At 39.6% G+C, this 13158-nt stretch overlaps 1 protein-coding gene across 6 annotated transcripts in view; it reads left to right on the top strand.

Annotated features, from left to right (window-relative positions):
- Positions 1-13158, top strand: part of magi2b (membrane associated guanylate kinase, WW and PDZ domain containing 2b) — a 101719-nt gene that overhangs the window by 43008 nt on the left and 45553 nt on the right. For all 6 annotated transcript variants that reach the window (XM_088297973.1, XM_088297974.1, XM_088297971.1 and 3 more), the window contains exons 4-6: positions 4433-4657; positions 8299-8527; positions 10717-10796. In XM_088297973.1, coding sequence (XP_088154099.1) covers positions 4433-4657; positions 8299-8527; positions 10717-10796 — 534 coding nt within the window. The remainder of the gene's footprint in view (positions 1-4432; positions 4658-8298; positions 8528-10716; positions 10797-13158) is intronic.

Genomic DNA, 13158 nt, shown 5'->3' with positions numbered 1-13158 from the left:
TTTGCTATGCTGCAAAGGAAACATGTACAGATGGAGCGGCCTTGCTGGTTCATTTGCCCAATAACTTTGTGGGCATGTGCGCTTTAACAAAGTCTTTGCGTGCACACACACACACACGCGTGCTCACACACACGCGCACACGCTTCTCAAGAGGCATGTGCTGATTGCTCTCTGCAGTAAGTTGGCTCTTTTTTGGACAGCTGTGTACTCAGTCATTTTCAAGGTAAAATGAGTCACATTTGATATTGAAAAATTTGTCAATGAAAAAAAAAAAAAAAAGCTAAATGGTCTTCAATAGTCCCGGAAGCGAACATTCAAGAATGTGCGCCTCCCCTGCACATTTGTAATGATAATTAAAACAAAAGCCATGGCTACATGAGCAAAGAGTGTGTCACACGGCAGAGTTCTAGCTCATGAGCACACAGTTGAACTGGAAATCAGACATCCATTTTTTTTTCACTGTTAAAAACAGTTTCCGGGTGTAGAAAAAAAAATCAAAAGAAGCATTTTCACTTGTGGGGGCAGCAGTTTGTTACTGTGTGTATTTAGTGCATGCATGGAAACATCAACAAATGAGGAAAATGTGTTATGTAAAAAACAAAAGTAAATCTCAGTATAACAAGACGAGTGATTTATCCATGATTTTATGGAAATGAAATTGTATGAGAATAAAGCCGTAATTGTATAAAAATTTCAGATTTTTATTTATTTTATTTTTGGGGGGAGGGGGTGGGGGGCTGGAGTTTTAGTTTTATAAGGATAAAGTTTTTCAATAATAACATCTGGATTTTATGTGAACAAAATAATCTATAATTTGGAGCTGATGGATAAATGGCATTTAAATTCATTTAATTGGGGAAAAATATTTGAAATATGAGTAAATTGAGTTATGGACTTGGTCACAAAAGAGAACAATTTTCTATAAAATGCCACTTTTAAGGACACATACTGAAACATAGCAAAACATTACATCCACCTGAACTATCTCACTACAGCCAATGCGAGATTTGTACTGTATCGAAAATTATGCTTTTACAAAAATTATAACGCTCCTGATTGATCATCACAGTCAGAAAGCCATTCATTCCCTGATAGAAAAACATCCTTTCCCTCACGCAACAATGTAGACGACTCCTGTGTGCAACAGATCGCAAAGAAAATCTCGTTTGAGGCCGAGTGGAGGAATGTCCATGAAGAATTGAACGATAACATACGTGTCCTTTCCCTCCCACCATCTCGCCCTCAATCTGATAAACATGCTGAAAATCCAATTTGGCTTCGAGTGGAACACAATACCAACGCTCTCTTGCTTCCTCCCATGCTAGCATTCAAACAAGGGCTGAGTGCGCTGGCTTCTTTCACAATAAATTGGTAAGAAATGCCAAAGGAAGGACAAATGACCATTTAATATGGTCAACAAACAGTTTAGAGAGTCCCGTTTTATCGCGGGGAATACGTTCCAGACCTATCAGCAATATAAGAAAACCTGCCATAGACTATTCCAAAGGCCATATGGACTAAATGTTTTTTGCTTTAAAGGCTATAATGTGAAATGTTGCGGTCACAGTAATAATAAATTGAAGAAATAAAAATAGACCAGACTTAGGGTTTTTTCCAAGTACAAGCTGTCGCTCGACCAATTTCTTCGCTTAGACTTGTGAACCGTAGTTTGGCAGATTGTGAGACCAAAATTCCTGCTTCAAGCTGTTTAGTGCCATTCTTAGTTGAAGTTTACTGTCAAACTAAACAAAAAAGAATAATAATTAAGCCTTGTTTATTTAAAACAACCATATACATCTGTTTTATACGAAAGTCCACTTGCTTAACGTAAACGCACAACGCAAGACGAGGCTAGTGCCATCTAGTGGTGAACTAATAGAATGCAATGACCTCGCTTCAAAGTGCATGCATTTTGAAGCATGCGCACTAGAGAGTGATACGATAGATGACTCCCATCCTGCAGGATTCCCCGGAGAGAGAGAGCGCGAGATAGAGAGAAATGGGCGAGAGAGAGAGAGCGAGAGAGAGGGAGAGAGAGACGAGGGGGGGGAGAGGTGACTGGCTAACGAATATGCCAATTTTGTTATCATTGAGTGTGAAGAGTGAGGGTGAGAGAAATTTGAGAGAGAAAATTGCAAAAAAACAAAATTGCAAAGAAACATTTACTAGCAGATCTCTGATAGGTTTAGCAGCAGGCTCTCTGGTGAGCATGCAGTGAGCAATTTCTCATCTTCCACCAGATTTTTTTTCCCAGTGTCTTTGAATGCAACAGCAGGTTCCCGCTCCCCAACAAATGCTACCGCTTTGCCCCAAGGGACAGTCAGGCTTCAAAGCAGGTGTGCGAGAGCAGGCTGAGTCGTCATTGTGGTGTGCGCGTGCGTTCGTTCGCGCGTGTGTGAGTGTGCGTGTTTTTTTTTGTTTTTTTTGGTAGCAGATGTGGTACAAAGGCTGGAGGCCTCTGATGTTCATCGCTGTGTGGTCGGAAGCTGTCGGGCTGTGAGAATATTTTGTTTCGCTTCTCATGCCATGACGACTTTAGAGGATAACTAATAAATGATGGAACAGGGCAGGTATACATCCGACGGTCGTGATACAGCTTTTATTGGTTCTTTTTGAAGAAATCCACTTTTCTTTTTTTGTAGCTGAGTCATTTCTTTTCAACATCGTGCTAGCTTCCGTTTTGCTAAAGCCATATTCATTTTTTTCCTGTCGTTATAAAGTGATGACTCACTTTTATGGACAGCTGTTTTCTAGGCCACTTTTTACTGAGAACCTCATGTCTGAAGCCTCACTATTGTTTCATCAGCAGATTGTAGCAACGGTGATGTTAAATATTTAAGTCAGGGAAATATGAAAAACAACCAAACAAGAATTTAAGAAGAAGGTAAATACTTTTCCAAGGCACTGAAAAAATATCTTTAATGAAGTGAATGGTGAATGTTATAGCTGTCACTATCGAATATTTTTTTTTAAAAATCGATTAATCGAATCATCGGCTAAAATTTTATTTTGCATTAAAACGTTTTGACATTTCCCCATTTACTGTTTATTAATTAATTATTGTTTTTTTATTTGATATCATTATGTGATTTAAAAAAAAAACCCAAATACATAAGCAAATATTAAGCAATATAATCTGTAAAGGGGCGGTACGGTGGCCCGACTGCAATTGGCTGGTAACTAGTTCAGGGTGTTAGGTTTATCGTGAAGCTTCACCCCCAAGGCCTCATATTCCTAACTTTTTCTGAGTTGTGTATATAAGATACCCAATGGACCTTTCATACTTTGCTTTTTTGCTCTCCACTTCAACTACTGTTCTATGACGATGTTAAAGAGAGTTAGAGTATGTTAACACGTGCACAGTGTTTTATCACAGAACAGGTGCACATTTGTTCCTGGAATTGATTCCTTTGTAGCCACTAATGTGTTCCACAGGTCTCGTGACTCAACGGAAAGGCGACGCGGCAGTAGCTTTATCCTTTGGCTTTCGATTCAGCAAGAAAATCTATATTTTTTGTGTGTTTTACTATTTTTATGTTATTAATTAGTTTTTCTTTGCTGTCTGACTAATTTTGCTCCGTATAAAATATTTTGTATGCAGCGGTGGTTGTTTTTAGTGTTCTATAAATACAGTTGAGTTGAGTAGCAATTGCTCCGTGGTTGTTTCACATTTCCTATTCATTTGTATTTACGCTGCTCCTTTCACAGCTTTTTTTTTTTTCAAGCTGTTTGCTGTGACATGTCATTCTCTTACACGTATTAAAAAGTCTCAGGGCACTATTACGACATAATTCAATCAATGCATACACTTTCCAGAACCGTGCAAAAAAATAAAAATAAATCCACAAAACTAAATAGATGGGTAGTGCATGGGCTGGGTTGTATCATTTTTGAGGATTTGAAAAATGATGCAAAATATTTCCCATTTATATATATTTTTTCTTTTGTATTTATCTCAACAAATGATTGGTAAAGTGTTTTATTGTGAATAGCACAAATCCAAAAATAACTGGATTTTATGTGGAAAAACGTCAAATTCAGGATGCCTCTAGAATCACAGTCAGAATGATACAATTAAAAGGTGTGAATTTACCACATGAAATCATAATCGTCTGATAGAGATGATGTCATAATATTCCGATAATAGAGTTGCTAAGAAAGTTTTAAGATCATGTCACGATATTAAAGAACACACCCGCAAAGTTACGAGGTCGCTTCCCCGTGTTACCAGAATAATTGTCATAACATCATAATGTTGCAAGAATAACGTTGTTATAACACAAGATATTTTAAAGTCGCAATGTTGCAAAAAAAAAAAAATTGATTTGATAAAAATGTCAAATTACGACAAATACATTTACATTCAGTGCTTCACTTTTAATTGCTTCAATGAAATGAATCTTTTGACATACAATTAAACATTTTTCGGCAGATAACTTCTACGGCACACCCAAGCCACCAGCAGAACCGTCCCCAGCAGCCCCTCCTCTTAATGTGAGTGAGGCCCTTCTGCCCGGAGCCCGGCCCAGTGCCCAGGGCAAGAGGAAGAGGAACCAGTCGGTCAGCAACATGGAGCAGCGCGCCAGCCTGGAGCCGCCCGAGGAGGAGGAAGAGGAGAGCCCCGTCGTCAACGGCAACGGAGTGGCCATCACGCCAGGTAGGATGACACAAAAGATGCCAGATAATGAGACAGTGAAAACCCCGTTGATTGGGGAGATTCAATAAGCGCCTGTGAAATGCCGCGATAAAAAGATAATCTTACAAAATAAATAAATAAATCACTTTAGTTTGACCCTTTTAACCACATTCTTAAACTTATTAAAGTCAAGAAAAGAGCGACTCATCATACTTTTCCGATGAAGAGGACAAGCGTGCTTGCATCAAGCTTTTTGTTCCTCCTAGTTGAAGTTTACTGTATCATTGAGACATAAAAAAAAACTAAAGCAAACATTGTTTATTGAAATAGCTTAAAGCTGATGTAGAGTGTGAAATGCCACAGATGGGCTAACAGAAATTAGCATGCTTGTAACCATAATTGAAAACTTGCTACTTCAACACATGGAGCAACAATGCATACAGAGCAAAGACGTTACTCACAGGAAATATTATCTCTTCTTTTCGTTCTTATTCTTAATAAATAAAACCCAAATAGTCTATGAAGAATATATATTCTTCAGTATATTTAACACATCAGAGACATGGATGTTTTTTTTTGTTTTGTTTTTTTCCAATTCATTTCTGAATTTTCTTCTTCTATTCCCGCGAAAAATATTCCACCGCATCAAATTTAGGCAGAGAGTAAATTCTATTGGGAGCCCCAAACTGTCCCATGGGTTGTTGCTCACGAGCACACATTTGTAATTTAATATAAACGAGCGGTTGCATTCCGTTCGCAAGATGGGATAAATACGGAGTTTACTTTCCCTCTTCTGCTTGTCCATAAATCCGGCCCGCCGACTGCACCCGGACCGCTCGTTGCCAACATTAACACGCTCGAGTCGGGGTCGATGCCTCTGCTCCGGGTCCATAAACTTATATAACACGAGCCTCAAAGGCACCTTGATGGCTTCTCTATTATCATTGTTCTGAGTGTCATTTGTGCCTCCACTGGCCTTGCTGCTTGCTTTCTATTAATACGACGCCCATCTCGTCCGCTCCTCTTTTTTGTTTTTCCTGACCTCTCGTCCCCCTCCTCCTCCGACTCCTCCTCAGTCGGCCTGGCTCGTCGCAGCATGTCATCGTGTTTAGCCTCCTCATGTGTCGTGCTGTTTCCGCGTCTACATCTGGCCTTTGACAGAAACGACCTCCAGTGATCCCTGCGTGCAGTTTTTTTTTTTTTTTCTCCTGCAGCGGAGTGGCAAAAGGCTCCGCATCAGTTGACGGGGATGCTGAAAGACTTGCATTCAATATAAAACAGACATATTTGATATATTTTATTTATTATATTTGAAAAACATTTTAATCAGCTGTTTAGACTGAACTACCACGCCACCCCCCCTTGAATAAGAAAATGGTTGCGTCTACCGATTAAGAAAAAAAGTGGATTTTATATGGACGATCTCAGGGTGACAACTGATAGTCGGGTTAACAAAAATTTTGGGGTTTAGTATGGTCTACAATATCTGTGATGTGTAGTTAGCTATATTTTTAGCTATTTGGTGTTGAATGAGGTTTTTTTTTTTCCAGATTTTGTTTGGATAACTCATTTTTGGTTTTGTGGATTCAATACTTCAAATTCAATACTTTTAAAGGTTACCCACTGGTGAAGTAAAGCGTTTTGGATATATTAAATAATGTGATCTGATCAAGGTTTTATGCGTGCGATCGCCATTATATGGATTCGTTGTGAAATTTTAAATTGAAATCTTTGAAATTAAATTTTAAATCTTAGAGCTGCAACTTCTGAATTAATTTGTTGATTTTTTTTTTATTTATTTAGTTTTGTTAATTGATTAATCGTATTAAAAATAGCTAACATTTGTTATATTTGTATCCCTTAATTATTCAAAAACATGACTTTTTTTTAATGTTTTTCTGGGTTCATACAAGCGTTGAGATCTTCGACCGGCAGCTTTATTAGACAGTGAAATATACCCGTGTGAGCTTTGCACACAGTTACCTGTCACTGACCTCCACTCCGAACCGTTATGCTCACACACCTCTCGGTCCAGCGACTTTAACCACAGCGGTGAAAGGAATGTCGTATTGGTTGTTCATTCCATCCCATTTCAGCAGCAAACAGTTTTCTTTGGAACTCACACTTGTAACTCAGTGCACGCGCACGCACGCTCTCACATATTTTTTTAAACATTTTTAAAATATCACACAATGTTTAATACTATAGGGAGTATACTTGAGTTCAAAACTTGACTGTTCTGTTAAAAATGTTTAATAGTTCTATAGTTCTATGACAATTTATGTTTCTTTATACATGGAAACTATACACAAATTGCACCTTGCACCTTTTTTGATTTTTAAATAAAATAAATGTCTTAATATTGTTTCCATTTATATATATATATATATATATATATAATTTATTTATTTTTTATTTTTTTACCGCCACCCAATTTTTTTTTTTAAATAATCTTGATTTAAATTATTACTAAAATAATCGTGATTAATATTCTTTTCATAATCGAGTAGCTTTGTAGGAACAACAACAATTACTGGAGTTTAGTTGGGGATCTTCTCTGTACTTAAGTCCATTTCAGAATGTGTGTTCTTTTTTAATTTTACTTTTTGACAGGAGTTGAATGAGTACTTGTGAGTACTTTTTTCCATGAGTGAGTTTAATTCCGCCACGCTTTGCTACAGCGCTTTCGGTGAAAGCATCATAAATAATGGCGCAGTGATGGTCATAGTCACCCCCCAAAGCCACCCATGTGTTGTGTGTGATGTTGAAAAAAAAAGAGCTGGTGGCATCTATTGTCACTCTCTAAATCCGTTCCTTGTGTTTCTGACTCACTCCCTGACCCTGAAAGTCTCTGTCTTTGCCGGTTTCTCTCTTTCTGACGTGCCGTGTGCTCCTCATGTTTGCTGTCCTCAGAGCCCTCTCGCTCTCTCTCTCTCTCTCTCTCTCTCTCTCTCTCTCTCTCTCTCTCTCTCTCTTTCTCTCTCGCTCTCTCTCTCTCTCTCTCTCTCTCTCCTCTTTCCCTCCTGGGGGTTCACAGCTCGGCTGCATTGACTCATCATGCATGCCGTGTGTAGTGTGCAGTGTGAGTCCAGGTCTGCATATGTGCGTGTTTGCCCCCCCCCCCCCCAAAAAAAAGAAGAGTCAGACTGGCATTTCCAAGTATTTGCAAGAAATGACTAGAATAGAGCACACACACACGCACACGCACAGAAGTCTTATCAAACGCGATGAGTTTTCACTTCCTCCTTCATGGAGGATGAGGTAAGATGAAAGGACCACATCATTTTTTTTTTCTTTTTCTGTTTTTTTTTCATGGAGCAAAAATGGGAACACTTTCATCCATTTTCTAAAGCATCCAAGATGACTTTGGGTCAGGGGTGGGATACAATCTGGACTGGGGGGGGGGGGGGTGAAAGGGTCGGTTATACATTGGGCTTCATAAGAAAAGAAAAATCCATTTGTTTAGATGTTTTTTTTTCCTGTACCAAGGTTTTGTAAAAGAAATGGTAATAAATGGTAAAGTAGCATAGTTCTTAACGAGGATTCAAATTTATTTCCATTTAATTGGTCTGTTTTTAATCTTTATTCATTCATATTATTCACTCTGATAATAAATGATTATAATCTGACCAAAATCTAATGCAACGGTTCATCCTGTGCAGAATCCAGCGAGCACGAGGACAAGAGCACCGATGCATCCGGAGAGGTTGCCGTGGAGACCTGCAGCCAAGCGGCAGCCACTAGCGAGGCTCCCACCGAGGCGGAGGATGCACCCAAATCTCCAGACAAGTCCCCCAACAAAGTCCCCGACGTGGACGAGGAAGAGCTGGGCCCTCTGCCTGACAACTGGGAGATGGCGTACACGGAGAAGGGGGAGGTCTACTTCATCGAGTAAGACAAAAACCATGAATGCTTTCATTTTCTATTTTTTTTTTCCCACACCTGAGAGATGATTTTTATCATAAAGGCACAGTGTGCTCCAGTTACAACTCCTACATAACACCGTCTCACCCCGGGGGATGTAGCCGTGAGCGTCAACTTAAAAAAAACCTTTACAAAAAAAAATAATAATTTGGACTGTTTAACAATTTCTTTTGTCAAAACTAAACATGAAAATAAATGAATAATTAATAGTGACTGATCTCATTACAAATCCTTTTGTGATCAACATTTCATTATTTTTTTTATATTGACGCAGATTTCAAGCAATTTAAATCGACTTTAAATCGATTTTCGATTAATCGTTACATTCCTATTTCGTATTTCCTTTGTGTACTACTGCAACAAAAATAGTAAACATTTTAAACAAGAACTCTCTGACAGCGGCATTTGGTCATTCTTGTGTCGCACTGTATTCACCACAATTGTGCAGTCACATTAGATCCACTTCAGCCTTCAGTGGGAAGGCTTGACATCGAGATATGCGAGTTTGGGGAGTTTCTCCTAAAAGTTCATGAGCTGGAAATTGTAAAACCTTGTCGAAATCCACCACAGCGTTCCGCCAGACTGCCAGGCAAGTGTAAAAAAAAAAAAACTGAATTCCCCAGCTGGGGATTTCACTCAAGTCGGTAGAGGAGTAAAAAAAAAAAAAAAAAAACATGCTGCAGGATGAAGTAGTCCAAGTGTCAAACCTTCTGGCTGAGGAGCTCAAGAGTCCAAAGTGGAAAGTGGCGGTCTCACGTGACGATTTTGGTGAGGAAGCAATAGAAATATCGACAGCCAGTCTAAGTCCCCCTCTGAGACAAAGTGGTGGAAAAAAACGAGTGGCTGAAGCTGCTGTACGAGGATGGGAAGATCCCTCGCCATAACGGTTGTCGTGGCAACCAAGAGTTTGAACTGTGGGTTGCCAGCATACACAATAAAGGGTTGGTACTTCACTTTGAATAGATGCTTTTAAAAATGTCATCGTGTAACGCTATACACTCCATGGCAACAATCAATATTCAGCACACCTGCTCAGTCTAAGGCTGAAGTTCCACCACGAGTGGCCAATTTGGATTTAATGCAATTAGACCCCCTCCAAAAATGATGTCACTGAGCGCGTGTGACGTGCTTTTTTTTACCGTCGTTCTACAATAGAGTGTAATTGCACGTCCACTCCAGTAGTTGGCAGTGGCGCTCTCCTTGCCCATTTTCCACAGCGAGTATTAACTCTACGGTGTCGGTTTGTTTTGCAACAAAAATGCGTTTATTTATAGTTGGGGCGAGAATTGTTTTCTGGAGAAGCACTGGTTGAATGGCACAGACATGCTGTCTTAATGCTAAAATCGACGATATGTTGAAGCGCTAACGTTAGCTAGCAAGCTAGTCATTCTGCGCCGTCACCTGACTCAAAAGCCGAAGCAAACATTTTATACATACTGGTGAGGGCAAGGCCCCTACGCACCAATCCGGCGTCGGCACGTCGGACCGGAAAATGACCGAAGAACACGCCGCAAAAGCCGACGGAGATGCCGACTATGCCATTGGCGGTGATTAGTCCAAAAGCGGCGGTCTTTCGTGAGTGTGATACGTTCATCTTCACTTTCTTCCGTCCAGCAAGCCGTTATGCACATGGAGGAAATCTGAAAAATGAGAAAAGTTCATTCAGTTTTTGAGGAATAGCTTCAAGTTTCCCGGTGTGCTTTTTCGTCAAAATGCACTGATTTGACACGTTTTGGTTTTTTTTGTCCCAACGGCCTTAAGGGGAATAATGGACATGTGGCTCCCAGTCTTTCCATTCAGGAAATATTATTACATCTTGCTGTTTTTCTCTGTAAAACAATTGACGACGCTCACTCCATTCACCCCCCCCTCACCTCCTAAACGATGTCAAAAGTTATTATTTGATGCTTGTAATATTTGAACTTCTGCGTGTGAGCACTTTTGCCACCTCTGTTTTGCACTTGTTAGATTCTTCGCCCTCTGCATTCTGTGTGGTTTGTTGTGTAAACTTCCCAACACTGCCAGACCTTGCTATTGAATAATTGATGCACCTTAATGTTTGCTAATCAGGCTCGCTCACTCGGATCTTGGTCGTTGGTGTTACTTTGATCTAACCATTTTCTCTCGCTTGCCGTCTTCTTCTTCTTCCTGTGCAGTCACAATACCAAGACCACTTCATGGCTTGATCCTCGGCTGGCCAAGAAGGCGAAGCCTCCGGAAGAATGCAAGGAGGACGGTGAGTGCCAAACGTGCACGTTTTCAATCTTTCCATTTTTGTATTTGTGTTTGTCCGAGTTAAGCTGACGGTTGTTTTGTGGGGAGTGTTTGATTTCTTTTTCATACCTGCTTGTCGATTTAGCGCTTTGGCCCAAAATGTTTGTGTTGATTCGGGTGTGAGCCTCCCGGTCGAGCACTAAAACTCACATGTGATTTGATTCCTTTAGTAGTAAGAATGTAAACTTGTTTTGGAAAGAGTTGCTTTCTAAGAGCAACGCAGCTGTCGTCTCACAGCAAGATGATCCAAGTGCATTTTGTCCGTATGCTCTGTCAGGTTTTCTCCAGCTTCCTCCCAGAGTCCAAAAATACATCACATGGTAAACTAACCTTGAGCTGTGGCTTTTGTCGATTTTACGTTGTGAGCCAAAATTTGAAGTAAAATTGAGCTGTCGCTTGAGGGAAGTGGTAAAAAAATGGAGCCATCAAGGTACTGCAATGCCCTCACATGTGGGCAAGGAGAGCCGCACTTTCAAAATGAGGCAAACTGCCAAGCACAAAAATACAAAGTGAGAACACTAGCAAGCAACCAAAACTCGTGCCCAGACACTCACATGAAGACAAAGCCAACCTGACTCCGCCTGATTTTACTCACTTGACCACACCCCTTCAAGCCACACATTCATTGCACAAATACTCAAGTACATACATGAATTTTACTTCATAAAATGGTTTATTATCATGAAAATAATATATTTAATTAAAATATATATAGATTAGTGGTGTCAAGTGATGACTTTTTTTTTTACTAATTAATCACAAAAAAATCCATAATTAATCATGATTAATCACATTTTTCAACTATTTTTTGGGAACTTTGTAACAGATATTTACTTGAATAAAAATCATGTCATTAATGTAAAATTATTATTATTTTGAATCAAAAGACTATTCTAATGGATTTCTTTTATCCTTGAATACGATCTAAACAGTGCCATCTTTACAAGCATTTTTCTTAGAAAAAAGATGCTCAACTAATATGATAGAGTGTTTGAATTTGGCTTTGCAAAGAATGCAAATTATTTTTGAAATAAATAAAACTTGAGTTAACTGAGTTCAAATATTTAATTGCGTTAATTTTTCTTCAATTCCTCTCGAGTTAACGCTTTAATTTTGTCAGACCTAAAAAAAAAAAAATATATATATATATATATATATAAATATAAAATATAAATAAATATAATAAATAAAAAAATACATATATATATTTTACATATATAAGACAATTATGAAACCCATGAAGTCATTTAAAAAACGTGGACCTTGAGAATAAAAGTTTCCCCGCTCCTGCTTTCGAGGTTCTGCTCTGCATACGCAAACACAACCCGTGGGTGTGCTTTTGGGACAAATAAAAGAATTGTCGAAAGAAAAAGAGACACGCCGTTGTCCGTTGATAGTCGCAGTAAACTTACATCACCATTCCTGTCATAGCTTGTGAAGTGAATCTCCACAGACTTAATCAATTCCTTCTTCGCGTCTCAATCACCCCCCCGCCTTCGCTCCTCAGCACACACACAGACCCCTCGTGCAACCCCATCACCCGCCATCTATTCTGCTCCTCCTCCTCTTCTCCCTTGCTTGTTCACTTTCTGTCATTCCCTCGTCCCTGCCTGGTAAAGAGCCAAAGCGTGCCCAGAATTCCAAGTATGGTCTCTGCACAAACACAATCTAACTTCCGTTCGACACACAGCGCATACTGTTGTCATAGCTGACGTTCTTCACCTATCGCCTCAAAGATTACTTTTCACCTGCAAAAATAAAATTGCCCATCGCTTCCCTTTTTTTTTTTTTTTTCTTTCCTATCAAGGGCCAATGATCAAGTTCTTTGTGTCTCTGTTAATGGATTTTTAAATCAGTTCACGCCTTTCTGTGACTGACGTGGCGCTGTGACTTGCTTGCCGCGGTTTCATTTGCGTCTGTCAGTCAGCGGACTTTTGCAGGGAAGAAGTAAGAAAGACAGAAAGGAATCTAACACACCTCAGAGCTTTCCGATCTGTAATCTAGCAAAAGTGAGTTCAATTAGACTGTTTACAGGCTTAACCGCTCCATTTGCCAATGACTGCCGCCTCGTCAGTCCGAAGAAATCAATGATGACATTTGACCCTGTAGAACCTTCGCGAGTCGACAGATTATTGACGGACAGCGACCAGTGGTAATGCTTTTGTGTAAATTAGTCTTCACTTTTGAGTATCTAAACGCTAACGAATAATAAGTAATGCGTACACCAGGGGTAGACAAACCTTTTGACTGGCGGGCCACAATGGGTTCTAAAATTTGACCGAGGGGCCGAACCAGGAGCAGATGGATGGAGTTGTTTTGGTAAC

Source organism: Idiotropiscis lumnitzeri, chromosome 6 (assembly GCF_059441095.1).
Source record: "Idiotropiscis lumnitzeri isolate Australia: NSW breed Sydney's pygmy pipehorse chromosome 6, RoL_Ilum_1.0, whole genome shotgun sequence".
NCBI lineage: Eukaryota > Metazoa > Chordata > Actinopteri > Syngnathiformes > Syngnathidae > Idiotropiscis > Idiotropiscis lumnitzeri.
Note: the sequence above shows the minus strand (reverse complement) of the source record. Positions and strands in the feature narration are given on the sequence as shown.